This window comes from Piliocolobus tephrosceles, chromosome 10, assembly GCF_002776525.5.
Source record: "Piliocolobus tephrosceles isolate RC106 chromosome 10, ASM277652v3, whole genome shotgun sequence".
Taxonomy (NCBI): Eukaryota; Metazoa; Chordata; class Mammalia; order Primates; family Cercopithecidae; genus Piliocolobus; species Piliocolobus tephrosceles.
Genome location: NC_045443.1, coordinates 119069565 through 119094280, shown reverse-complemented (window position 1 = coordinate 119094280; position 24716 = coordinate 119069565). Strand labels below are relative to the sequence as shown.

The following is a 24716-nucleotide window of genomic DNA, read 5'->3' as shown; positions in this document are numbered from 1 at the left end:
GTTTTTCTCTGTTCCCTGTATCCTAAAAACATCTGTGGAAATTCCCTTTACCAATTTGATAAGAGATCATTGTTTAGTTTATTGAGCAACATTAATTTTAGTACATAGTCACTCAGAAAAATTTTAGCAAAGGCTTATTTTTAAACCAGGGATTGGTGAACTTTCCAGCCCTTAGGCCAAATCTGGCTTTCTGCCTACTTAGGGGTTTCAGGCTGAGTAGATTTTACAATTTTAAGTGATTGGGGAAAAAATGAACAACAGAGAAGAAACGTGTGACAGAAACCAAATGTGGCCTGAAAAATCGAAATTATTTACTCTCTGGCCCTTTATAGAACAAGTTTGCTGATCCTTGTTTTAAACAATAAACAAAGCCAGGAACCAATAAACCTGACAGGCAGATTTGTCCTTTTTTGTTTTGAGTGATAGGGAAGGCCGTGAATTATAGTCCTCAATGACATACACAGAGGGACATTGAAAAGACTTATTTGGCCAGGCGCAGTGGCTCACACCTATAATCCCAGCGCTTTAGGAGGCTGAGGTGGGTGGATCACCTGAGGTCAGGAGTTCGAGACCAGCCTGGCCAACATGGTGAAACCCCGTCTCTACTAAAAACACAAAATTAGCCGGGTGTGGTGAAACATGCCTGTGATCCCAGCTACTTAAGAGGCTGAGGCAGGAGAATCACTTGAACCTGGGAGGCGGAGGTTGCAGTGAGCCGAGATTGCGCCATTGCACTCCATCCTGGACAACAAGAGTGAAATTCCATCTCAAAAAAAAAAGGAAGCTTGGAGAACCTTATTCTCACTCAGAAACACCTATTGAAAACTAGACCATAGGCAGTAGGACTGCTTAAGCATTCTGTCTTATGAAGTTTGTGACAGACTTTGGTAAAATAGAAAGTAATTATGTGTAGTAATTTAATGTATACACTTTAAAATCTGGGCCTGGCGCGGTGGCTCACGCCTGTAATCCCAGCACTTTGGGAGGCCAAGGCGGGTGGATCATGAGGTCAGGAGTTTGAGACCAGCCTGACCAGTATGGTAAAAGCTCGTCTCTACTAAAAATACAAAAATTAGCCAGGCGTGGTGGCGGGCACCTGTAGTCCCAGCTAGTCGGGAGGCTGAGGCAGAAGAATTGCTTGAACCAGGGAGGCAGAGGTTGCAGTGAGCCAAGATTGCGGCACTGCACTCCAGCCTGGGTGACAGAGCAAGACTCCGTGTCAAAAAAAACCCAAAAACTGAAAAACAAATCTGTAGCTTGTCCTTTGATTCACACCTGGGAAAGAAACTTATACATACAGAATTGATTATAATGACAAAAGTGGCTCCTTGAACTAAGCGTAGGCTTAACTACAATTTTTGCCGTGAATTTAAGCTGGCATTTTTTAGCTGAGCTTTCATCCTTGAAGGTGACACCAAAAGTTAATGACAAGATAATTTTGTTGCTCATGATAGGCATCCTTTTTTGATCTCCTATTACATATGTGCGCAGCACTGTTTGACATCTATTATTTCATTGTAATCCTTACGATAATTCTTTATGATAGGTTTGATGCCCATTTTACAGATGAGGAAGCTGAGGCTTAGCTAAGAAGCTAAGTGACTGGCCCTAAGTCACACAGTAAGTAGCAGAGGCAGTGTTTAAGTCCAGGTCCATCTAATGCTAAAGCCCTGCTGGCTCTTTCCCGTGTACCCTCTGCCTCTCTCCCAGACCCAGTTTTTCAGGAACACATCTCGTATGGATCAGGGTTAAGGCCAGGTTATAGGTACTTTCCTTTTAAATAGTGCTGTCACTGTGCATGTGCTGAAATGTGAAATCCACCACATTTCTGAAGAGCAAAACAAATTCTGTCATGTAATCTCTATCTTGGGTCGTGGGTATATCTGTCCCCTTAGTACCTCGCCTCCCTGGGAATACAGTCCCTTGTTCAACAGAGAGCTTTTGCTGGGAAGACGGCAAACAAGCTGATGGATGCCCTAAAGGACTCCGACCTCCTGCACTGGAAACACAGCCTGTCAGAGCTCATCGATATCAGCATCGCACAGAAAACGGCCATCTGGAGGCTGTATGGCCGCAGGTAGGTCTCCCAAGGCCCTGGGGGTGTAAATCCTTTAGAGAAAAGCAGGAGTTAGCAAACTGGTTCTGTGAAAGGCTGTACATACAAGATTTACCCACCTTGGGCAGATGTTGTTCCTGCAGGGGATTAGACAAAATGTTTTATAGTCTAAAACATTTTGTATTTTGCACAGACTGAAAAGTTTTTTCCCATGCATGTTCCTTCTTACTCCTCCCAACCACTCTGTGAGGTAACGGGTGGGTGATCTCCATGCTGGGACAGTAAACCAAGGTTCACACATCTGATCTACCCGAGATCGCAAACGCAGTTAACAAGTGACAGAGAAAGGACTCAAACCCATGTCATCTGACTCCAAGCACCGGGCTCCTCTGCTCTGTGACAGGAACCTTTCTTCCTGTTCATAGGAGGCATGATCCATGGTTACTCTACTTGAGTGTCACCTGAATCCCAAAGCTATTATGTAAAGAAAGTTGCTTTTCTGTTAACCGAGGTGTTTTCTGTGGAAAATTTTCAGCTTCTTGCGTACTTTCCCATTTAGCCACTTTTAGCCTGGAAGTAAACTTTGTTGCGGGATTTTAATCCTGAAGTTCTGTTGCTACCTCACCCCTCACTTAGAGAGTCTGTTTCTAGGAATTCAGTAATGAAAGGAAGTGCCTTTTTTTACCCGTCTTGTTTTTGTATTTCAGATAATTTTTTGGCACGGTGTGCTCTGAAACAGCTGCAGACACTGGCCACTGCTTACATTGCCAGAGCAGCCTGTGCCAGGATGGCATCGGGTCTGAATTCACCCGTGAAAACTAATTAACATACTATGACTGCAGGGACCGTGGGGTGGGGGCGGGGGGATCTGGGAGCACGCACTCCCAGCTGTGCCCTAACCACTACGTGTCTCCTCGCGCTGCACATCCAGGATGCTTTTCTGCTTTTCTTACCCTGAGGGCAGGGTTGCTGGCACTGGGAGGCAGCTGCTCCCAAGAAAGCCAGAGTCTGTGAGGTGTTTGACTTTACACCTCCACTCAAGATAGCTGACGGGCATGGCCAAGGGGCAGCCAGGTCTGCTGCTGAAAGGAAATCCTGTTCCCTCTCCCCACCCAGCACCATGGCCCTGCAACAGGCCCAGATGTTGCTGAGCATGAACAGCCTGGAAGCGGTGAATGCGGGCGTGCAGCAGAACAACACGGAGTCCTTTGCTGTCGCACTCTGCCACCTCGCAGAGCTACACGCGGAGCAGGTAGGCAGGTGGCCGGGCCCACGTGCTTCTGGGGCAATGGAGGCTCTACCATTTCTCTCCTCTAGTGCTTGAGGAAAGCACTGGACACGTCTTGGACAGGTCTGCTCAACGGTGTGGCTGAAAGAGTGAAACCCCACCAGTGGAAGGGGACCAAGTGTGGACTCTGCAAAGTTGGTTGAATTTGGGGTCTTTTTTTGGCATCAGTAAAGGGAATTCTAAGAGGTCAGCCAGTTTCATGTAACTAAGGAAATAAATAGGATTCTTTGACATTTAAGGTAGTAGAAGTTTGTGTGTTTTAGGAGAGAGGAGAGTATAATAGAAGCATAGCTAAGATCATAATAACTAATATTGGTTGTAAATTTCTTCTGTGCCAGTCCCTGTGCCTATTTTATGTGTACTGTCTTAGAGAATCCACTTCATAGGCTCAGGTTTGTTGTTATCCTTGTTTCACAGAACTAAAGACTGAGGTCGTGGGAGCTAAATCCTGTATCCAACACCCATAAATGTCAGAGGCAGGTTTCCAACCCAAACCTGGTTGACTCTAAAAAAGAGCAGTGGGAATGGGACATAATCTTGATGACTTCCAGCCCAAGTAATTTGACAAGATTCTCTTTATATGGGATCAATTAGTGTATCTCTTCTGCTACTGTAGGCTTTATCTTCCCTTTGTTCAAAATGTCTTCTTTCATGGGAAAGAGTCAGGGAAAGCTATTTTATCTAAAGCCCTCCATCTCACCAAACACTGCCGTGGCAATCCAGATGTTTCCTTGATCATATTTTTCTCTTCCTCTTTGTGATACCTGTTACTGTTAGATTGCATCATAATACTCAATATTTCCCTAATTGCAGCCTAAAGATTTTTGAGTGATTTCCACTCCTTTCGGAGGTCTAGAAATACTTCCCTATAGCAAACATGTTAGCATTTTACAGTCTCTTACATGGCTGTGTAAACTGAGGGGTGGATGGGCCCTGACTGATGGGTTCCATGGCGCCTTTGCCAGCTGGTTTCTTCCCGTGCCTGGGAAGCACCGCCTGTGTTTTCTGAGGTTGAAAGGGCTGGCTGGTTGCCTTCCCCCTGGGAATGTTGCAGATCTGTCTCTCGCTTGTTTCTTCCCTCTTTGTGGCACTGGCACCTCCTTAACATCACTTCGCTTCCTTTCCTGGTGCCATGGATAAGAGGAGCATCTGGTAATGAATGAGTCGGTGAACATATTGAAGTATGTAGGGTTTTTTTTTTTTTTGTGACAGAGTCTCGCTTTGTCACCCAGGCTGGAGTGCAGTGGCTTAATCTCGGCTCACTGCAAGCTCCGCCTCCCGGGTTCACGCCATTCTCCTGCCTCAGCCTCCCAAGTAACTGGGACTACAGGTGCCCATCACCATGCCCTATAGGCTATTTTTTTGTATTTTTAGTAGAGATGGGGTTTCACCATGTTGGCCAGGATGGTCTTGATCTCTTGACCTCGTGATCCACCCACCTCGGCCTCCCAAAGTGCTGGGATTACAGGCATGAGCCACCATGCCTGGCCAATATTTAGTTTTTTTTGAGACAGAGTCTTGCTCTGTCGCCCCAGGCTGGAGTGCAGTGGCACAATCTCGGCTCACTGCAACCTCCGCCTCTGGGGTTCAAGCAATTCTTGTTTCTCAGTCTCCCGAATAGCTGGGACTACAGGCATACACCACTATACCTGGCTAATTTTTGTATTTTTAGTAGAGATGAGATTTCACCATGTTGGCCAGGATAGTCTCAAACTCCTAGCCTCATGTGATCTGCCTGCCTCAGCATCCCAAAGTGCTAGGATTATAGATGTGAGCCACTGTGCCCGGCGAAATTATTATTTTTTTACTATTAGAATAGAAAACTACTTTTCAAAAACCTTAGTCTTGGTTCAATTCTTTTTTTTAATTTTTAATTTTAAATTTATTTTTAATTTAATTTTATTTTTTTGAGAGGGAGTCTCACCCTGTCATCTAGGCTGGAGTACAATGGTGCAAGCTCAGCTCATTGCAACCTCCGCCTCCTGGGTTCAAGTAATTCTCCTACCTCAGCCTCCCAAGTAGCTAGGATTACAGGTGTGTGTCACTACACCCAGCTAATTTTTATATTTTTTGTAGAGATGGGTTCTTACCATGTTGGTCAAGCTGGTTTCAAACTCCTGATCTCAAATGATCCATCCACCTCAGCTTCCCAAATTGTTGGGATTACAGGCGTTAGCCACCGTGCCCAGCCAATTTTTAATTTTTTTTGAGACAGGGTCTCGCTCTATATCACCAGGGCTGGAGTGTAGTGGTGCAATCACAGCAAACTGCAGCCTCAACCTTCTGGGCTCAAGTGATCCTCCCACCTCAGCCTCCTCAGTAGCTGAGACTACAGAAGCATGTGACCACACAGTTAATTAAAATATCTTTTGGTAGAGATGGAATCTCACTCTGTTGCCCAGGCTAGTCTCAAACTTCCGGGCTCAAGCAGTGCTCCCACTTCAGCTTCACATTGTTGGGATTACCACACCCAGTGTATTTTTTATTTTTTTAAGAGATGGAGTCTCATTCTTGCCCAGGATGGAGTGCAGTGGCACGATCAGAGCTCACTGCAGCTTTGAACTCCACCTCAACCTACCCAGTAGCTGGGACTACAGGTGCACACCACCTCACCCAGCTAATTATTTTAATTCTTGTTTCTTAGAGATGGAATCTTTCTGTGTTGTGTTGCCCAGGCTGGCCTTGAACTCCTGGCCTCAAGTGATCCTCCTGCCTTGGCCTCCCAAAGTGTTAGAATTACAGGTGTGAGTCACAGTGCCTTGTGGCTCAATTCTTTAGCCTTGTAACTTTGTCCAAGGCCATTTGTTAGAATTTTGTGTTTTTTTTCCTGGGAGTAAGACCCTAAAAAGTAACCATGCTCTTTGGGTCTCTATTAGTAATGCCATCTGCATCCCCCTTTCACCTCTGGACTTATGTGAAAAACCTGCTGATCCAATCATTGTTTGGCTTCAACAGCCAGGGTGTGTTAGGAAGCCTTTTAGTACACAACTAGAAGGTAGCTGCCTTTTTATTTTAAGTCAGTCCTTTACCCCTTTCTTCATCTTGCCTTAGATCTTTCTAGTTTTAGAACATCAGCCATGTGGATATATATATACTTACTGGGCTGATGACTGTCACATTTTTTTTTTTTTTTTAGACGGAGTCTCGCTCTATCGCCCAGGCTGGAGTGCATTGGCGGGATCTCAGCTCACTGCAAGCTCCGCCTCCCGGGTTCCCGCCATTCTCCTGCCTCAGCCTCCGGAGTAGCTGGGACTACAGGCGCCCGCCACCTCGCCCGGCTAGATTTTTGTATTTTTTTGGTAGAGACGGGGTTTCACCGTGTTAGCCAGGATGGTCTCGATCTCCTGACCTCGTGATCCGCCCGTCTCGGCCTCCCAAAGTGCTGGGATTACAGGCTTGAGCCACCGCGACTGGCCGACTGTCACATTTTTAATTAGACAAGTTAGACTCGCACCTGTGAAATTAAGTTTGGCCAGCTGCAGAGAAGGCAACTTTATCATGAGTCTCCAGTTACTCTTTTGTTTCTTTTGTATCTGCTTCTGAAACTTTCCTCCAAGTAAATTTCATGGTGCACTTTGTCTTGTGGTATGGGAGTGATGGGGTTTTGGTAAAGCCTGTAAATAAGTCATGGGGCTCAGAACTGCTTTCTGAGCTTCCTCTTGCAACCCAGAGGAAGTAGAGTGAATTCTTTCTCTAAGATAACCATTCTCCTTTGCTCTTTCGGTGTAATTCTAGCTCATGTTATATCATTCCTCTCTCAGTCTCAGGAATTGTAGGCCACAATGGGAATGTTTTTGGGGGATACTGCAGGATCTATATCCCCATGCCCGACTCTGTGTGGCAGTCATGAAAATAATTGGTGAGACTGGCCAGTTAAAATCACAGGAATAATGATCTTTTGTTGTAATTCAATGTAATTTCTGCTTATTCACTTCAAATAAAAGTCCACTTGTGGCCTGAGCTTCTATGTAGACAAAAAGAGTATTACCTCATGAAAGGATTGAGACAAATTGAAAAGATTTCAGGATCAATAAGATAAACCTCCCAGCTGGGCGCTGTTTATCTTTATACTTGTAATCCCAGCACTTTGGGAGGCTGAAGCAGGCAAATCACTTGAGCTCAGGAGTTGGAGACCAGCCTATGCAACATGGCGAAACCCCGTCTCTCTACAAAATATACAACAATCAGCTGGATGTGGTGTGTGGTGGCACACGGCTGTAGTTCCAGCTACTAGGGAGGCTGAGGTGGGAGGATTACTTGAGCCTAGGAGGCAGAGGTTGCAATAAGCTGAGATTGCATCACTACACTCCAGCCTGGGCAGTAGAGCAAAACCTTGTCTCAAAAAAAAAAAAAAGATAAACATCCCAACAATATAAGAGTATTAAAAAAGTGATGGATGTATATTCACAGAAAAAGCATGGCCCCAAAACATGAAAACATTTCAATCTAGTCATTGAAATTAAATTTAAAGCAGTTAAGGTACTACTTTCACCAATTATATAAGCAAAGATACTTCAGTATTAGGGGAAGAAAAGCACATACAGTTTTGGTATGAAAGTATTTGGTACATTTCTATAGGGTAATTTAGTAATATATCTCAAGGAACTTAAAAGTGCCTGTCATTTCTACTTCTAAGGTTTTTTGTTTGTTTGTTTATTTGTTGTTGTTGTTGTTGTTTTTTGAGATGGAGTTTCGCTCTGGGGCCAAAGCTGGAGTGCAGTGGCATGATCTCGGCTCACTGCAACCTCTGCCTCCTGGGTTCAAGTAATTCTCCTGCCTTTGCATCCTGAGTAGCTGGGATTACAGGCGCATGCCACCACGCCTGACTAGTTTTTTTGTACTTTTAGTAGTGACAAGGTTTCACCATGTTGGCCAGGCTGGTCTCAAACTCCTGGCCTCAAGTGATCTGCCCTCCTTGGCCTCCCAGAGTGCTGGGATTACAGGCGTGAGCCACCGCATCTAGCCTACTTCTAAGGTTTTATGCTAAGGAAATAATTGGACAAGTATGCAAAGCTCTGTGCACCAAGATATTCATTGTAGCATTTTTTAAATGGAAAATATTAGAAATAGCCAAAATATCAAAAACTAGGAGATTATTTTCATGTACCATAATTGATTTACCCGATAAAATACTATGATGATACAGATTTGTATTTATTGACATTGAAAGATTTATTCATTCAACAAATATTCATTGGATGCCTACCATGTGGTAAACAGTGTTATAACTAATTTATAAAAACATATGTAAGCTGGGCACGGTGGCTCATGCCTGTAATCCCAGCATTTTGTGAGGCTGAGGTGGGGAGATCACCTGAGGTCAGGAGTTCGAGACCAGACTGGCCAACATGATGAAACCCTGTCTCTACTAAAAATACAAAAATTAGCTGGATGTGATGGTGTGTGCCTGTAATCTCAGCTACTTGGGAGGCTGAGGCAGGAGAATTGCTTGAACCTGGGAGGTGGAGGTTGCAGTGAACTGAGACCATACCACTGCACTCCAGCCTGGGTGAGACAGTGAGACTCCGTCTCAAAAATATATATATATAATTATTTTTGGAATAATTATATATTTTCAGTTTATGTGCATAAAAGAAGCATGGGAGATATGCCACAACATTAACTGTGATTATCTTTTCTGAGATTAAAAGTAATTTGTCACCAGGTGTGGTGGCTCAAGCCTGTAATCCCAGCACTTTGGGAGGCCGAGGTGGGCAGATTACGAGGTCGGGAGTTTGAGATCAGCCTGACCAACATGGTGAAATCCTGTCTCTACTAAAAATACAAAAATTAGCTGGGCATGGTGGCACGTGCCTGTAGTCCCAGCTACTTGGGAGGCTGAGGCAGGAGAATCGCTTGAACCTGGGAGGCAGAGGTTGCAGTGAGCCGAGATCTCGCCATTGCACTCCAGCCTCAGCGACAGAGTGAGACTGTCTCAAAAAAAAAAAAAAAACAAACAATAAAAACAACAACAACAACAAAAACCCAAAAGTAATTTGTCAGCTGGGCACATTGGCTCATGCCTGTAATCCCAGCACTTGAGGAGGCCGAGGTGGGTGGATTGCTTGGGGCCGGGAGTTTGAGACCAGCCTGGCCGAACATGGCAAAACCCTGCCTCTAATAAAAGTGCAAAAATTAGCTGAGTAGGATGGCACATGCCTGTATTTGTAGCTGTTTGGGAGGTGGGGGCTAAGGCATCAGAATTGCTAGAACCCAGGAGGAGGAGGTTGCAGTGCATCAAGATCACACCACTGCACTCCAGCCTGGATGACAGAGCAAGATTCTGTCTCAAAAAAAAAAAAAAAAAAGTATTTTGTGTAGCCAGGTGTGGTGGCATGCACCTGTATTCCCTGCTACTCGGGAGGCTGAGATAAGAGGATTGATTGAGCCTAGGAATTTGAGGCTGTAGTGAGCTGAGATCAAACCATTGCACTCCGGACTGGGAAACAGAGCAAGACCTGTCTCAAAAAAAAAAAAAAGAAAAGAAAAGAAAAGAAAAAAGTAATTTGTCTGTTCTTGTTTACATGTATTTTGTGTTTTCCTAGAATCAGTATGTCTTATGTGTGTAATTAAAAAAAAATTTTTTTTTTTGAGATGGAGTTTTGCTCTTGTTGCCTAGGCTAGAGTGCAATGGCATGATCTTGGTGCACTGCAACCTCTGCCTCCCGGGTTCAAGCGATTCTCCTGCCTCAGCCTCCCAAGTAGCTGGGATTACAGGCATGAACCACCATGCCCAGCTAATTTTGTATTATTAGTAGAGACGGGATTTCTCCATGTTGGTCAGGCTGGTCTTGAACTCCCGAACTTAGGGGATCCACCCGTCCTGGCCTCCCAAAGTGCTGGGATTGCAGGTGTGAGCCACCATGCCTGGCCTTGAAATTTTTTAAAAAATAAAATGTGGGGCCGGGCGCGGTGGCTCAAGCCTGTAATCCCAGCACTTTGGGAGGCCGAGACGGGCGGACCACGAGGTCAGAAGATCGAGACCATCCTGGCTAACACGGTGAAACCCCGTCTCTACTAAAAAAATACAAAAAAAAAAAAAAAAAAAAAAACTAGCCGGGCGAGGTGGCGGGCGCCTGTGGTCCCAGCTACTCGGGAGGCTGAGTCAGGAGAATGGCGTAAACCCGGGAGGCGGAGCTTGCAGTGAGCTGAGATCCGGCCACTGCACTCCAGCCTGGGCGACAGAGTGAGACCTCGTCTCAAAAAAAAAAAAGAAAGAAAGAAAAATAAAATGTATTAGTCTTTTAAAAATGGCCCTTAGAAATTTGAGTCTCTGGCTGGACGCGGTGGCTCACACCTGTAATTCCAGCACTTTGAGAGGCCGAGGCGGGCAGATCACGAGGTCAGGAGATCGAGACCATCCTGGCTAGCACAGTGAAACCCCGGCTCTACTAAAAATACAAAAAAATTAACCAGGTATGGTGACGGGCGCCTGTGGTCCCAGCTACTTGGGAGGCTGAGGCAAGAGAATGGCATGAACCCGGGAGGCGGAACTTGCAGTGAGCCAAGATGGTGCCACTGCACCCCAGCCTGGGCGGCAGAGCAAGACTCTCTCTCAAAAAAAAAAAAACAAAAGAAATTTGAGTCTCTGACCAGTATCTCTCAAGGTGCTGCATCAAGAACAGGTGAATCTGTCATCATCTGTGCATGGTACAGCAGGTGTGGCTTCAACACAGGTTATGCTGATCAAATTGTGTCTTCCTACTTTAGGGCTGTTTTGCTGCAGCTTCTGAAGTGTTAAAGCACTTGAAGGAACGATTTCCGCCTAATAGTCAGCATGCCCAGGTAATCTGCCTTTTGCATGACATTAGATTTATTTCTGATAATAATAGCTTTTATTATAATATAAAGTGGGATATAATCTCGCCTCAGAAAAATAATATTGAGCTAAAAAGGAACTTGTCAAAAGATGCTTACAAGTATAATATTATTTATACAAAGTTTAAAAACACAGGCTCATACTCTATGTTGTTTAAAGACAAGCGTATATGTTGTAAAAGTATAAAAAACATGAATGAGAATGATAAATACCAAATTGAGTGCCTACTTTGAAAAAAGAGAAAGGGAAGTAGAATTTGCAAAGGACCTCATCGGTATCTAATAGTATATGAAGCAGATAAAGCAAAATGTGAGTTGACAAAGTTGATGGTTGGCACACATCTATCTGCTGTTTTATTCTCTGTGCTTTTTCACATACTTGGGATATTTTTAAAAAATTTTAAATACCCCCAAAAAGAATGTGCGTGAATTATTGTAAGGGTATTTGCTAAGCAATCCAAAATATTTTTATATACTCATTGAGTAAGATGAACATTTGCCATTTTGTACTTAATTGTGTGTTTTTTTTTTTTACTAGTTATGGATGCTATGTGATCAAAAAATACAGTTTGACAGAGCAATGAATGATGGCAAATACCATTTGGCTGATTCACTTGTTACAGGAATCACAGCTCTCAATAGCATAGAGGGTGTTTATAGGTAAGAAACCTTGAAAATCTAATCCCAGAATAAAATAATTGGTAAATGGTTTTGTTTCTGTTTTATATGTGCATTAACTTACTTTAGCTTAGAAAAAAACTTTTTTTCCTTTTTATTACTGGGAATAAGAAAATACAGATAAGCAGCTGGGCGTGGTGGCTCACACCTGTAATTCCAGAACTTTGGGAGGCTGAGGTGGGTGCATCACTTGAGGTCAGGAGTTTGAGACCAGCCTGGCCAACATGGTGAAACGCTGTCTCTACTAAAAATACAGAAAATTAGCGAAGCGTGGTGGGCACCTGTAATCCCAGCTACTTGGGAGGCTGAGGGAGGAGAATTGCTTGAACCCACGAGGCGGAGGTTGCAGTCAACCAAGATCGCATCACTGCACTCCAGCCTGGGCAACAGAGTGAGACTCTGTCTCCATAAAAAAAAAAAAAAAAAGAAGAAAGAAAATACAGACAAGCAAAATTAAGAAAATAAGTATCTCCCAGAGATAATCATTAACATGCTGTTATCTCTAATTCCAGAATTTTTCCTGCATGCATATATGTATGTGTGTATACACAGCATGCTCACATACATGCCTACACACACATTCATACATGCATACACTTTATTCTTTCAACAAAAATTAGGCACAGTTTTTCCCCTTGGGAGGTTTATAGTCTAATTGAATAAATAGCGATTCTTACCCTCAAAGTGCCTAGTTAAAACATTTGTGTTCATTTTGATTCTGTTTCAGGAAAGCGGTTGTATTACAAGCTCAGAACCAAATGTCAGAGGCACATAAGCTTTTACAAAAATTGTTGGTTCATTGTCAGAAACTGAAGAACACGGAAATGGTGATCAGGTAAGGGGTCTCTTGTGCATCTCACGGAGACGTGGTGGTGGATCTTCTCATCCTGTGTTTTCCTCTTTACGGTCAGTGTCCTACTGTCCGTGGCAGAGCTGTACTGGCGATCTTCCTCCCCTACCATCGCGCTGCCCATGCTCCTGCAGGCCTTGGCCCTCTCCAAGGAGTACCGGTTACAGTACTTGGCCTCTGAAACGGTGCTGAACTTGGCTTTTGCGCAGGTAAGCCAATCTCTGTTTTTATAGCACATATTTGTGCTCAGGAGCTGGTGAGTCTGTGATTACTTTTGAGTATTGAAAGGATAATAATGAGTTTTCATTTCTTCGTATTGAAGTCTGGACAGGTAGTCTTCATGTGCTAGCCCTCCCAAGAAGCCTGTGGAGGTGTGAACCTGGTGACAAACTGACACCTTTCAGTAGCACTGGCTTTCCTGAGCTGTGTATTCAGTAAGGAGGACTTGCCTCTTTAGTGAGAACACTTGCCTCATATTAATGATTAGCTGACACAGAGTGATGCTTGATTTAGCAACAAGGGGGTGTGAATAACGAAATGAGGAACACGGATGTTCATTGAAAGCTTTTGGAAATCAAATTGTATTTTATGTTTGTTTTCTTTCTCCCTTAGTAAAGGCCACGAAGGAATTGACTCTTCATTTTCATCTATATTCCCTGGTACCTTATAGGCCCTACACATAGAAGGCTTTCAATAAATATTAATCAGTGAATGAGTGAAGGTCAAACTCTTGGAAGAATTTTTTAATTAAAGCGGAGGTCTCCAAACTGGCTGTACATTAGAATTATTGTGGAGGTTTAAAAAATATCTTCATACCTGAGGACTTGCCTCAGACCTACGGAGTCAGAATCTCTAGGGGTGGAGCTAAGGAATCTGTTTCTTACCGCCTTCCTTAGTGATTTTTTTTTTTTTCTTGAGATAAAATGTACATGGCCAGGCATGGTGGCTCACGCCTGTAAGCCTAACACTTTGGGAGGCCGAGGCAGGCAGGTCACAAGGTCAGGAGTTCAAGGCTGGCCTGGCCAGCATGGTGAAACCCCATCTCTACTAAAAATACAAAAATCAGCTGGGAGGCTGAGGCAAGAGAAGGCGGGAGAATCGCTTGACCCTGGGAGGTGGAGGTTGCAGTGAGCTGGGATCGTGCCACTGTACTCCAGCCTGGGCAACAGAGTGAGACTCCGTCTCCAAAAAAAAAAAAGTACATAACGCAAGATTTACCATTTTAACCATTTTAAAGTGTACATTTCAGTGGTTTTGAGAATATTGACAACATTGTGAAACCATAACTGCTGTCTAATTTCAGACTATTTTCATTACACAAAAAAGGAAACTGTACCCAGGAGGCAGGCCTTCCCCAGTCCTCCCTTCCCCTGGCCTCTGGTGACCTCTAACTGCTTTCTGTCTCTGTGAGTTTGCCTCTGCTGAACAATTTGCATAATCAGGCTCATATAAATGTGGCTTTTTTTGATTGGCTTCTTTTACTTAGCTTGACGTTTTCAGGTTTTATCTGTGTAGTGATAGGTATCAGTGCTTCATTCTTTTTCATGGCTGAATAATATTTCACTGTATAGTTAGATCACATTTTGCTTATCCATTCATCAGCTGATGGACATTTGAGTCGTTGCCACCTTTTCGCTATTATAAATAGCGGCTCTTACCATTTCTGTACAAGTTTTTGTTTGAATACCTGTTTTCATTTGATGCCTATGAATGGAATTGCTGAGTCATGGTAATTTTGTGTTTAACTTCTTAAGGAAATGCCATAGTGGCTACACCATTTTGTTTCAACCAGCAATATATAAGGGTTCCAATATCTCCACAATCTTGCCAACCCTTGTTATTTTCCATTTTTTATTATTATATCCTTCCTAGTGGGTATGAATTGGTGTCTCATTGTGGTTTTGATATGCATTTCTCTAATGACTAATGATGTTGAGTATCTTTTCATGTGCTTATTGACCATTTACATATGTTCTTTGGAGAAACGTCTATTCAGATCCTTTGCCTGTTTTCTGAGTTGTGTTTTTGATGTTCACTTGTAAAAATTATTTATATATTGTGGATACTAGACCCTTATTAGATATATAATTTACAAATATTTTCTTCTATTCTGTGTTTGGTCTTTTCACTTTCTTGATAGTGTCTTTTGATATACAAAAGTTTAAAGTTTTTATGAAGTCCAACTTATTTTTATTTTGTTGCTTGTGATTTTGGTATCATATCCAATATATTGACAAATCTAATGTCATGAAGATTTTCTTCTATGTTTTCTTCTAACAGTATTATAGTTTTAATGCTTATGTTTAAATCTGAATAATTTTGAGTTTATATATACTATGAGATAGGGCTCCACTCTTACTCTGCTGCATGCAGATATAGGTTATTCTGGCACCATTTGTTGAAGACTCTTCTTTCCCCATTTAATGGTTTTGGCACCCCGGTTAGAAACCAATTGATCAAAGAAAAAAAATTGATTGTAAATATATAGGTTTATTTCTGGACTCTCAATTCTATTCCCTTGATCTATATGTTATCCTTATGCCAGTACCACATTGTTTTGATTACTATAGCTTTGTACTAAGTTTTGAAATCAGGAGGTGGGAGTCTTCTTTGTTCTTTTTCAGGATTGTTTTGGATATTTAGCATCCCTTGCAATTATATGTTGATTTTAGAATTAGCTTATTCATTTCTGCAAAAACAGTAGTTGTAATTTTGACAGGGATTGTATTTGAATCTGTAGGTCAGTTTGGAGAATATTGCCATCTTAATACTATTGTCTTCTAACCCATGAACACAGGGTGTCTTTCCTTTTACTTGGATCTTTAATTTACTTCAACAATGTTTTGTAGCTTTCTGTGTATAAGTCTTTCACTTCCTTGGTTAAATTTATTCCTAAGTATTTTATTCTTTCTGATGGTAATTTAAAATGTTTTTAAAAATTTATTTTTGGATTGCTCATTGCTAGTGTATATTGATCTTATATCCTGTAACTTTGCCAAACTTATTACCAGTAACAGGTTTTGGGGATTTTTTATGGTTTTGTATGTATAAGATCATGTCATCTGCAAATAGAGATAGTTCTACCTCATCCATTCCCACTTATATGCCTTTATTTATTTTTCTTGCTTAAATGCTTTGAGTAAAACTTCCAATACATGTTGAATAAATGTGGCAAGAGTGTGTGTCTTGGCTGGGCTCAGTGTCTCACACCTGAAATCCCAGCACTTTGAGAGGCCGAGGCAGATTACTTAAGGCCAGGAGTTCAAGACCAGCCTGGACAACATGGTGAAATCCTGTCTCTACTAAAAATAGAAAAATTAGCTGAGTGTGGTGGTGGTGCATGCCTGTAATCCCAGCTACTAGGTAGGCTGAGGACTGAGAATTGCTTGAACCCAGGAGGTGGAGGTTGCAGTGAACCGAGATCATGCCACTATACTACAGATTGGGCAATAGCGAGACTCCATCTCAAAAAAAAAAAAAAGTATGTTCTTATTTTGTTACTGTAGGGGGAAAGCTTTCAGTCTTTCATCATCAAATGTCATGCTAGCTGTGGGTTTTTTGTAGAGGTTGAGGAAGTTCCCTCTATTCCTAGTTTATTTAGTTTTTTTTTTTTTTTCATGAAAAGGTATTGGATTTTGTCAAGTGTTTTTTCTGCATTGATTGATTTGATCATATGGGTTTTTATTTTTTTGTGTGTGTTTGTTTTTGAGACAGGGTGTCTCTCTGTTACCCAGGCTGGAGTGCAGTGGCGCAGTCTTGGTTCACTGCAACTTCTGTCTCCCAGGTTCAAACGATTCTTGTGCCTTAGCCTCCCAAGTAGCTGGGATCACAGGTGTGCACCACCACGCCCGGCTAAGTTTTGTATTTTAGTAGAGACAGAGTTTTGCCATGTTGGCCAGGCTGTTCTTGAACTCCTGGCCTCATGATCCACCCGCCTCTGCCTCCCAAGGTGCTGGGACTGCAGGTGTGAGCCACAGTACCCAGCCCGATTTTTTCTTTCACTTTATTTATATGTTATATTTGTGTATTGAATTACCTTGCATTCCTGGAATAAATTTCATATGGTCAAAGTGTATGATCCTTTTAACATGCTGTTGGATTTGGTTTGCAAGTATTTTGTTGATAATTTTTGCATCTGTATTCATAAGGGATGTTGATTGATCTGTAGTTTTCTTGTGATATCTTCCTTTGGCTTTAGTATTAGGGTAATAGTGGCCCCACAAAATGGGTAAGAAAGTATTCTCTCCTCTCCTTTTTTTGGGAAGAATTTGAGGATTGGTGTTAATTCTTTGAAAGTCTGGTAAAGGCCGGGCGCGGTGGCTCAAGCCTGTAATCCCAGCACTTGGGAGGCCGAGACGGGCGAATCACGAGGTCAGGAGATCGAGACCATCCTGGCTAACACGGTGAAACCCCATCTCTACTAAAAAATACAAAAAACTAGCCGGGCGAGGTGGCGGGTGCCTGTAGTCCCAGCTACTCAGGAGGCTGAGGCAGGAGAATGGCGTAAACCAGGGAGGCGGAGCTTGCAGTGAGCTGAGATCCGGCCACTGCACTCCAGCCTGGGCGACAGAGCGAGACTCCGTCTCAAAAAAAAAAAAAAAAAGAAAGTCTGGTAAAATTCACCAGTGAAGCAGTCTGGCCCTGGGTTGTTCTTTGTTGGAAGTTTTTTTGGTTACTAATTGTTACTAATTTTTTTGGTTACTAATCTTTAGTTGCTATAGGTCTATTCAGATTTCCTGTTTCTTCTTGAGTCTATTTTAGTAGTTTGGTCTTTCTAGGGATTTGTTCATTTTATGTAGTTTATCTAATTTCTTGCATAGAATTGTTCATGGTATTCTTGTATAATCCATTTGAGTTTTGTAAGGTTGTTAGTAAAGTCTGCACTGTTGTCCCTGACTTCAGTCATTTGAGTCTTCTCTCTTTTTTTTCTTGGTCAGTCTAACAGTTTGTCAATTTTGTTGATCTCTTCAAAGAACCAACTTTTAGTTTTATTGATTCTCTCTGTTGTTCTCTTAGTCTGTATTTTTTTTTACCTCCACTTTAATCCTTATTTTTTCCTTGGTTCTGTTAGTTAGCTTTAAGTCTAGTTTGCTTTTCATTTTTCAGTTTCTTTCTTTCTTTCTTTCTTTTTTTTTTTTTTTGAGATGGAATTTAGCTCTTGTCACCCAGGCTGGAGTGCAATGGTACAATCTTGGCTCACTGCAACCTCTGCCTCCCAGGTTCAAGCAATTCTCCTACCTCAGCCTCCCGAGTAGCTGGGATCACAGGTGCATGACACTACGCCCGGGTAATTTTTGTAATTTTAATAGAGATGGGGTTTCTCCATGTTGGCCAGGCTGGCCTTGAACTCCTAACCTTAGGTGATTCACCCGCCTTGGCCCCCAACATGCCGGGATTACAGGCGTGAACCACCGCACCTGGCCTCTTTTTCTAGTTTCTTAAGGTGGAAGATTTGCTTATTGATTTGAGATTTTCCTTCTTTTGTAATATAGGCCTTTATAGTTATACATTTCCTTGATAACTATATTTCATAAGTTTTTACTTTATCCCACAAATTTCATAAATTGGAGTCTGTGTGTGTGTGTGTGTGTGTGTGTGTGTGTTTTTTTTTTTTTTTTTTTTTTTGAGATAGAGGCTTGCTCTGTCACCCAGGCTGGAGTGCAGTGGCTCACTGCAACCTCTGCCTCCTGAGTTCAAGCGATTCTCCTGCCTCAGCCTCCCAAGTAGCTGGGATTACAGACACGTGCCACCATACTCAGGTAATTTTTTCTTTTTTTTGAGACGGAGTCTGTCTGTGTCGCCCAGGCTGGAGTGCAGTGGTGCCATGTCAGCTCACTGCATCCTCCGCCTCCTGGGTTCATGCGATTCTTCTGCCTCAGCCTCTCTAGTAGCTGGAACTACAGGCATATGCTACCACACCTGGCTAGTTTTTTTTTTTTTTTTTTTTTTTTTTGTATTTTTAGTAGAGATGGGGTTTCATCGTGTTAACCAGGATGGTCTCAATTTCCTGACCTCATGATCCGCCTGCCTTGGCCTCCCAAAGTGCTGGGATTACAGGTGTTGAGCCGCTGTGCCTGGCTACCCGGGTAATTTTTGCATTTTTAGTAGAGATGGGGTTTCATCATGTTGGCCAGGCTGATCTCGAACTCCTGCCCTCAGATGATCCATCCACCTGCCTCGGCTCCCAGGGTGCTGAGATTACAGGCGTGAGCCACCGCGCCCAGCCAGAGTCTGTGGTATCTTTATACATCTCATTGCACTTTCTAATTTCCCTTGTGATTTATTCTTTGACACATTGGTTATTTAAGGGTATGTTAATTTCCACATATTTGTGAATTTTCTAATTTCCTTCTGTTACTGATTTTTGATTTCATGTGATCAGAGAAGATTCTTTGTATGATTTCATTCTTCTTAAATTTATTGAGTGTTATTTTGTGGCCCAACACAGTCTATCCTGGAAAATGTTCCTTATGCACTTGAGAATAACTTGTATTCTGATGTATCATTGGGTGGCATGCTTTATATATCTGTGTTAGGGCCAGTTCATTTGTAGTGTCATTCAAGTCTTCTCTTTCCTTGCTGATCTTCTAATTTTTCTATCAGTGATTAAAAGGTGGGACATTGAGCTCCCCAACTATTATTTTGTGTTGGTTTTTTTTTGTTTTATTTTGTTTGAGACAGAGTCTCACTCTGTTGCCCAGGCTAGAATGCCGTGGCACAATCATGGCTCACTGCACCCTCAACTGCCGGAGCTCCAGTGACCCTCCCGCCTCACTCTTCTGAGCATCTGGGATTACAGGTGTGCCCTACCATAGCCAGCTAATTGTCTGTATTTTTGTAGAGATGGGTTTTTGCCATGTTACCCAGGTTGGTCTCAAACTCCTGGTATCAAGAGATCCACCTGCCTAAGCTTCCCGAAGTGCAGGGATTACAGACGTGAGATACTGTGCCTGGCCTATTATTGTTGAATTGTCTATTTCTCCCTTCAATTCTGTCAGTTTTTGTTTCATATGTTTTGGAGCACTGTTGTTTGGTTTGTTTATAATTGTTGTATCTTGATGAATCGACTGTTTCAGGGGCATATAATGTCCTCCTTTTTCCTTGTCTCTTGTAACAATTTTTTTTTTTGTTTTTTTGAGACAGAGTCTCGCTCTGTCACCTAGGCTGGAGTGCTCGAGTGCAGTGCCGCGATCTCGGCTCACTGCAATTTCCACCTCCCAGGTTCACGCCATTCTCCTGCCTCAGCCTCCCGAGTAGCTGGGACTACAGGTGCCCACCACCATGCCCAGCTAATTTTTTGTATTTTTTAGTAGAGACGGGGTTTCACTGTGTTAGCCAGGATGGTCTCGATCTCCTGACCTTGTGATCCGCCTGCCTCGGCCTCCCAGAGTGCTGGGATTACAGGCAACAGTTTTTAACTTAAACTCTATTTTGTGTGATACTCATATAGGCAGTCCAGCTTTCTTTTGGTTATTGTTTGCATGGAATATTTTTCTACCCTTTTACTTTCAGCTTATTTGTGTCTTTATTTTATTTTTGTAGAGACAGGGTCCCACTCAGTCATCCAGGCTGGAGTGCAGTGCTGCAGTCATAGCTCACTGTGACCTTGAGCTCCTGGGCTGATGAGATCCTCCCACCTCAGTCTCCCAAGTAGCTAGAACTACAGGAAAGCACCATCATGCCTGACTAATTTTTAAAATACTATTTGTGTCTTTTAATTTAAAGTGAGTCTCTTGTAGACAGCATATAGTGTATACTTAAAAAATTTTTTTCTGACAATTTCAGCCATTTTTTCAGTTACACAAAAAAACGAGTGTAACTTGTTTACAGTTAATGTTATTACTTCTAATTTGATTTTTTTTTTTTTTTTTTTGAGATGGAGTCTTACTCTGTCACCCAGGCTGGAGTACAGTGGTGCTCTGCTCACCACATCCATTACCTCCTGGGTTCAAGTGATTCTGTGATTCTCCTGTCTCAGCCACCCAAGTAGCTGGGATTACAGGTACGTGCTACTATGCCCAGCTAATTTTTGTAATTTTAATAAAGGCAGGGTTTCACCATGTTGGCCAGGTTGGTCTCGAACCCCTGACCTCAAGCGATCTACCCGCCTGCACCGCCCAAGGTGCTGGGATTACAGACATGAGTCACTGCACCTGCCTTGTTTTCTATATGTCATATCTTTTTTGTCCCTCAGTTCCTCCATTACTGCCTTCTGGTGTGTTAAATAGATGTTTTCTAGTTTTATTTTATTTTGAGACAAGGTCTTGCTCTGTTGCCCAGGCTGGAGTGCGGTGGCACGATTGTGGCTCACTGCTACCTTGACCTCCTGGGCTCAAGTGATTCTCCTGCCTCAGCCTCCTGAGTAACTGGGACGACAGGCATGTGCAACCATGCCCAGCTAATGGTTTTAAATTTGTTTTTTGAGACAGATTCTTGCTATGTTGCCCAGGCTGGTCTTGAACTCTTGGCCTCAAGTGACCTTCCTGCCTAATGCTCCCAAAGTGTTGGGATTATAGGCATGAGCCACTGTGCCCAGCTCTAGTGTACCATTTTAATTCTGTTTTTTTTTTTTTTTTTTTTTTAAACATACTAACATCAACTGGAATCTCTTGTTTCTTTTGCTGTATTCTTTTGAGCTATTTTCCGAATTGTTACCTAGTTCAACCCCTCAGAATTACCAAGCTAAAGGATGTTAATGCTGGATCTTTTTGTAAAGACAGAAACCTTTCCATAATGTGAATAACCACTCCCTGCTGTATTTGTCATAGTCGAAAATCAGATTGTCACATATTGTGTTTTCTAGGAGTGTGGTGCCTGTTTTAATGTAGTATACATGTCAGGTAAAAGATAAGCCAGAGATAGCCATTCAGGAGAGAACTGCCGGAAACGAAGCCTTTCCTGGTGAAAGGCAGTGGGTTTGGATATGTATAGTGCCGTAATGTTTCTTTTTCAGCTCATTCTCGGAATCCCAGAACAGGCCTTAAGTCTTCTCCATATGGCCATTGAGCCCATCTTGGCTGACGGGGCTATCCTGGACAAAGGTCGTGCCATGTTCTTAGTGGCCAAGTGCCAGGTGGCTTCAGCAGCTTCCTATGATCAGCCGAAGAAAGCAGAAGGTAGGAAGCTGTGCAAAGACTGTTGGGCAATGCTATTCCAGAAAGCACTGAAAGTTTAGGACCCAGAAGAAGAAAAGACATTAAATTTGGAACAGCATTTAAGTTCTGAGTGTTCACAAATATATATTAAAATTTCATGCAGCATTTAAAGTGCTTTCACATGCATGATTGGCAGGAAGATTGAGGACAAGTGAATGGTTATTTTAACCCTATAGAGCCAAGTACCGGGCTAGAAGTCAGGACTTAAAGACCATTTTTTGGTTTTTGGTTTTTGTTTTTTGAGACGGAGTCTTGCTCAGTCGCCCAGGCTGGAGTGCAGTGGTGCGATCTCAGCTCACTGCAAGCTCCACCTCCCGGGTTCACACCATTCTCCTCCCTCAGCCTCCTGAATAGCTGGGACTACAGGTGCCCGCCACCATGCCCGGCTAATTTTTTTGTATTTTTAGTAGAGACAAGGTTTCACCGTGTTAGCCAGGATGGTCTTGATCTCCTGACCTCATGATCCACCTGCCTCGGCCTCCCAAAGTGCTGGGATTACAGGCGTGAGGCACCAGGCCTGGCCTTATTTTTTGAGACAAAGTCTCCCTCTGTCACTCAGGCTGGAGTGCAGTGGCGCAATCTCGGCTCACTGCAACCTCTACCTTCCAGGTTCAAGCAATTCTCCTGCCTCAGCCTCCTAAGCATATACAGGCACACGCCACCATGCCTGGCTAATTTTTTTTTTTTTTTTTTTTTTTGAGACGGAGTCTCGCTGTGCCTCCCAGGCTGGAGTGCAGTGGCTGGATCTCAGCTCACTGCAAGCTCCGCCTCCCGGGTTCACACCGTTCTCCTGCCTCAGCCTCCCAAGTAGCTGGGACTACAGGCGCCCGCCACCTCGCCCGGCTCGTTTTTTGTATTTTTAGTAGAGACGGGGTTTCACCATGTTAGCCAGGATGGTCTCGATCTCCTGACCTCGTGATCCACCCATCTCGGCCTCCCAAAGTGCTGGGATTACAGGCTTGAGCCACCACACCTGGCCTAATTTTTGTATTTTTAGTAGGGCTTTCACCATGTTGGTCAGGCTGATCTCAAACTCCTGACCTCGTGATCTGCCCACCTCAGCCTCCCAAAGTGCTGGGATTATAGGCATGAGCCACTGTTCCTGGCTTTTTTTGTTTTGTTTTGTTTTTTTGAGGTGGAGTCTCACTTTGTCACCCAGGGTAGAGTACAGTGGCGTGATCTCAGCTCACCGCAACATCTGCCTCCTGGTTCAAGCGATTCTCTTGCCTCAGCCTTCCAAGTAGCTGAGATTACAGGTGTCCGCCACCACACCTGGCTAATTTTTGTATTTTTAGTAGAGACGAGGTTTCACCATGTTGGCCATGCTGCTGTTGAACTCCTGACCTCAGGTGATCCACCCGCCTCGGCCTCCCAAAGTGCTGGGATTACAGGCATGAGCCACCGCACCCAGTCTTAAAGACATTTTTGAAAACCTCACCCTACCTAGTGGTTTGTTTTTTCTCTCTCAAAGAAAGGAGACTGGTACTTGTTGAACAAATAAAACTAAATACCAAGTTTTGAAAACTATATGTGAAGTGTTGAGTTAAATGTGTGTGTTATTTTCCCCACTTTGCATCAGCTCTGGAGGCCGCCATTGAGAACCTCAATGAAGCCAAGAATTATTTTGCAAAGGTTGACTGCAAAGAGCGAATCAGGGACGTCGTTTACTTCCAGGCCAGACTCTACCATACCCTGGGGAAGACCCAGGAGAGGAACCGGTGTGCGATGCTCTTCCGGCAGCTGCATCAGGAGCTGCCCTCTCACGGCGTACCCTTGATAAACCATCTCTAGAGAGGACATCCTTGCTGCGCTGCTGTGCAGAGTATAAGATTTTGGACTTGTTCGTGTCCCCTCTCTCCTTATAAATGATGTATTTGTGACCTATCTTGTCAATAAACTGCATTCTGATTAGTTTGTCTTACTTGGTTTCTTAGTAACTATGTATTTGTTTTATTCCCCTTTTCTTCCCTTTTGGTAGCAAAGGACACCAACTTCTTGTTAATAAATGGGTTAATAAATATAACAAGTTAGTGCAGGCATCTCAGATTATGTTCTTTCTGGGAAAAATTGCCAATATCTTGATTAGAAATTGTACGCATGCCATCATTATGTCAATTCATTTAGCACCTATTCTCAGACAAGAGCTCTTCTGGGAATTGGTAGTTCTCTCCACGGTGGTCAGCGCAGGTTTGTATGAGGCTTGGACTTTCTTCTGAGGCCTCCCTGCCTTGTTGGACTGAACCAGGGCTTGTGGTTCCTGTGGGTGCTCATGAGTACTTGTTGGCCCCTGACTGGAGATTAAGAAGGAAAAGATTTTTTCATAGTTTTTGGACCAGTGACCAGAAGCATTTTTCAGTCCCTTTGTAGGTGCTGGCTTTCTTACATATTCTACATGGGCACTTTTTTTTTTTTTTCTATATTTAACTCTATAAATGAGGGATGATGATAAATTAAGTCCAGGAATTCATCATGAGTAAGGTGATTATAAATTAAGGGGGCCAGCTGCGGTGGCTCACACCTGTAATCCCGGCACTTTGAGAGGCTGAGGCGGGCAGATCACGAGGTCAGGAGATGGAGACCAGCCTGGCCAACATGGTGAAACCCCGTCTCTACTAAAAAAAAAAAAAAAAATCAAAAATTAGCTGGGCGTAGTGGTGCGTGCCTGTAGTCCCAGCTACTCGGGAGGCTAGGGCAGGAGAATTGCTTGAACCCGGGAGGTGGAGGTTGCAGTGGGCCAAGATTGCGCCACTGCACTCCAGCCTAGCGACAGAGCAAGACTCTGTCTCAAAAAAATAATAATAGTAAAAATAAAAATAAAATAAGAAAGGATCCAAAGCTCAAAGGTGTGAGATGCTATCACCCAATATACAG

At 43.2% G+C, this 24716-nt stretch overlaps 1 protein-coding gene across 3 annotated transcripts in view; it reads left to right on the top strand.

The window, feature by feature from the left end:
- Window positions 1-23756, top strand: part of ANAPC5 (anaphase promoting complex subunit 5) — a 45936-nt gene extending 22180 nt beyond the window's left edge. For 2 of the 3 annotated variants that reach the window (XM_023205048.2, XM_023205063.3), the window contains 8 exons: window positions 1896-2077; window positions 3173-3308; window positions 11055-11129; window positions 11701-11822; window positions 12568-12675; window positions 12752-12899; window positions 21644-21806; window positions 23425-23756. In XM_023205048.2, the coding sequence (XP_023060816.1) occupies window positions 1896-2077; window positions 3173-3308; window positions 11055-11129; window positions 11701-11822; window positions 12568-12675; window positions 12752-12899; window positions 21644-21806; window positions 23425-23636 (1146 nt within the window). In that variant the 3' untranslated portion in view covers window positions 23637-23756. The remainder of the gene's footprint in view (window positions 1-1895; window positions 2078-3172; window positions 3309-11054; window positions 11130-11700; window positions 11823-12567; window positions 12676-12751; window positions 12900-21643; window positions 21807-23424) is intronic. The other variant, XM_023205055.3, reaches the window with a different exon arrangement.
- The last annotated feature ends 960 nt before the right edge of the window (window positions 23757-24716 follow it).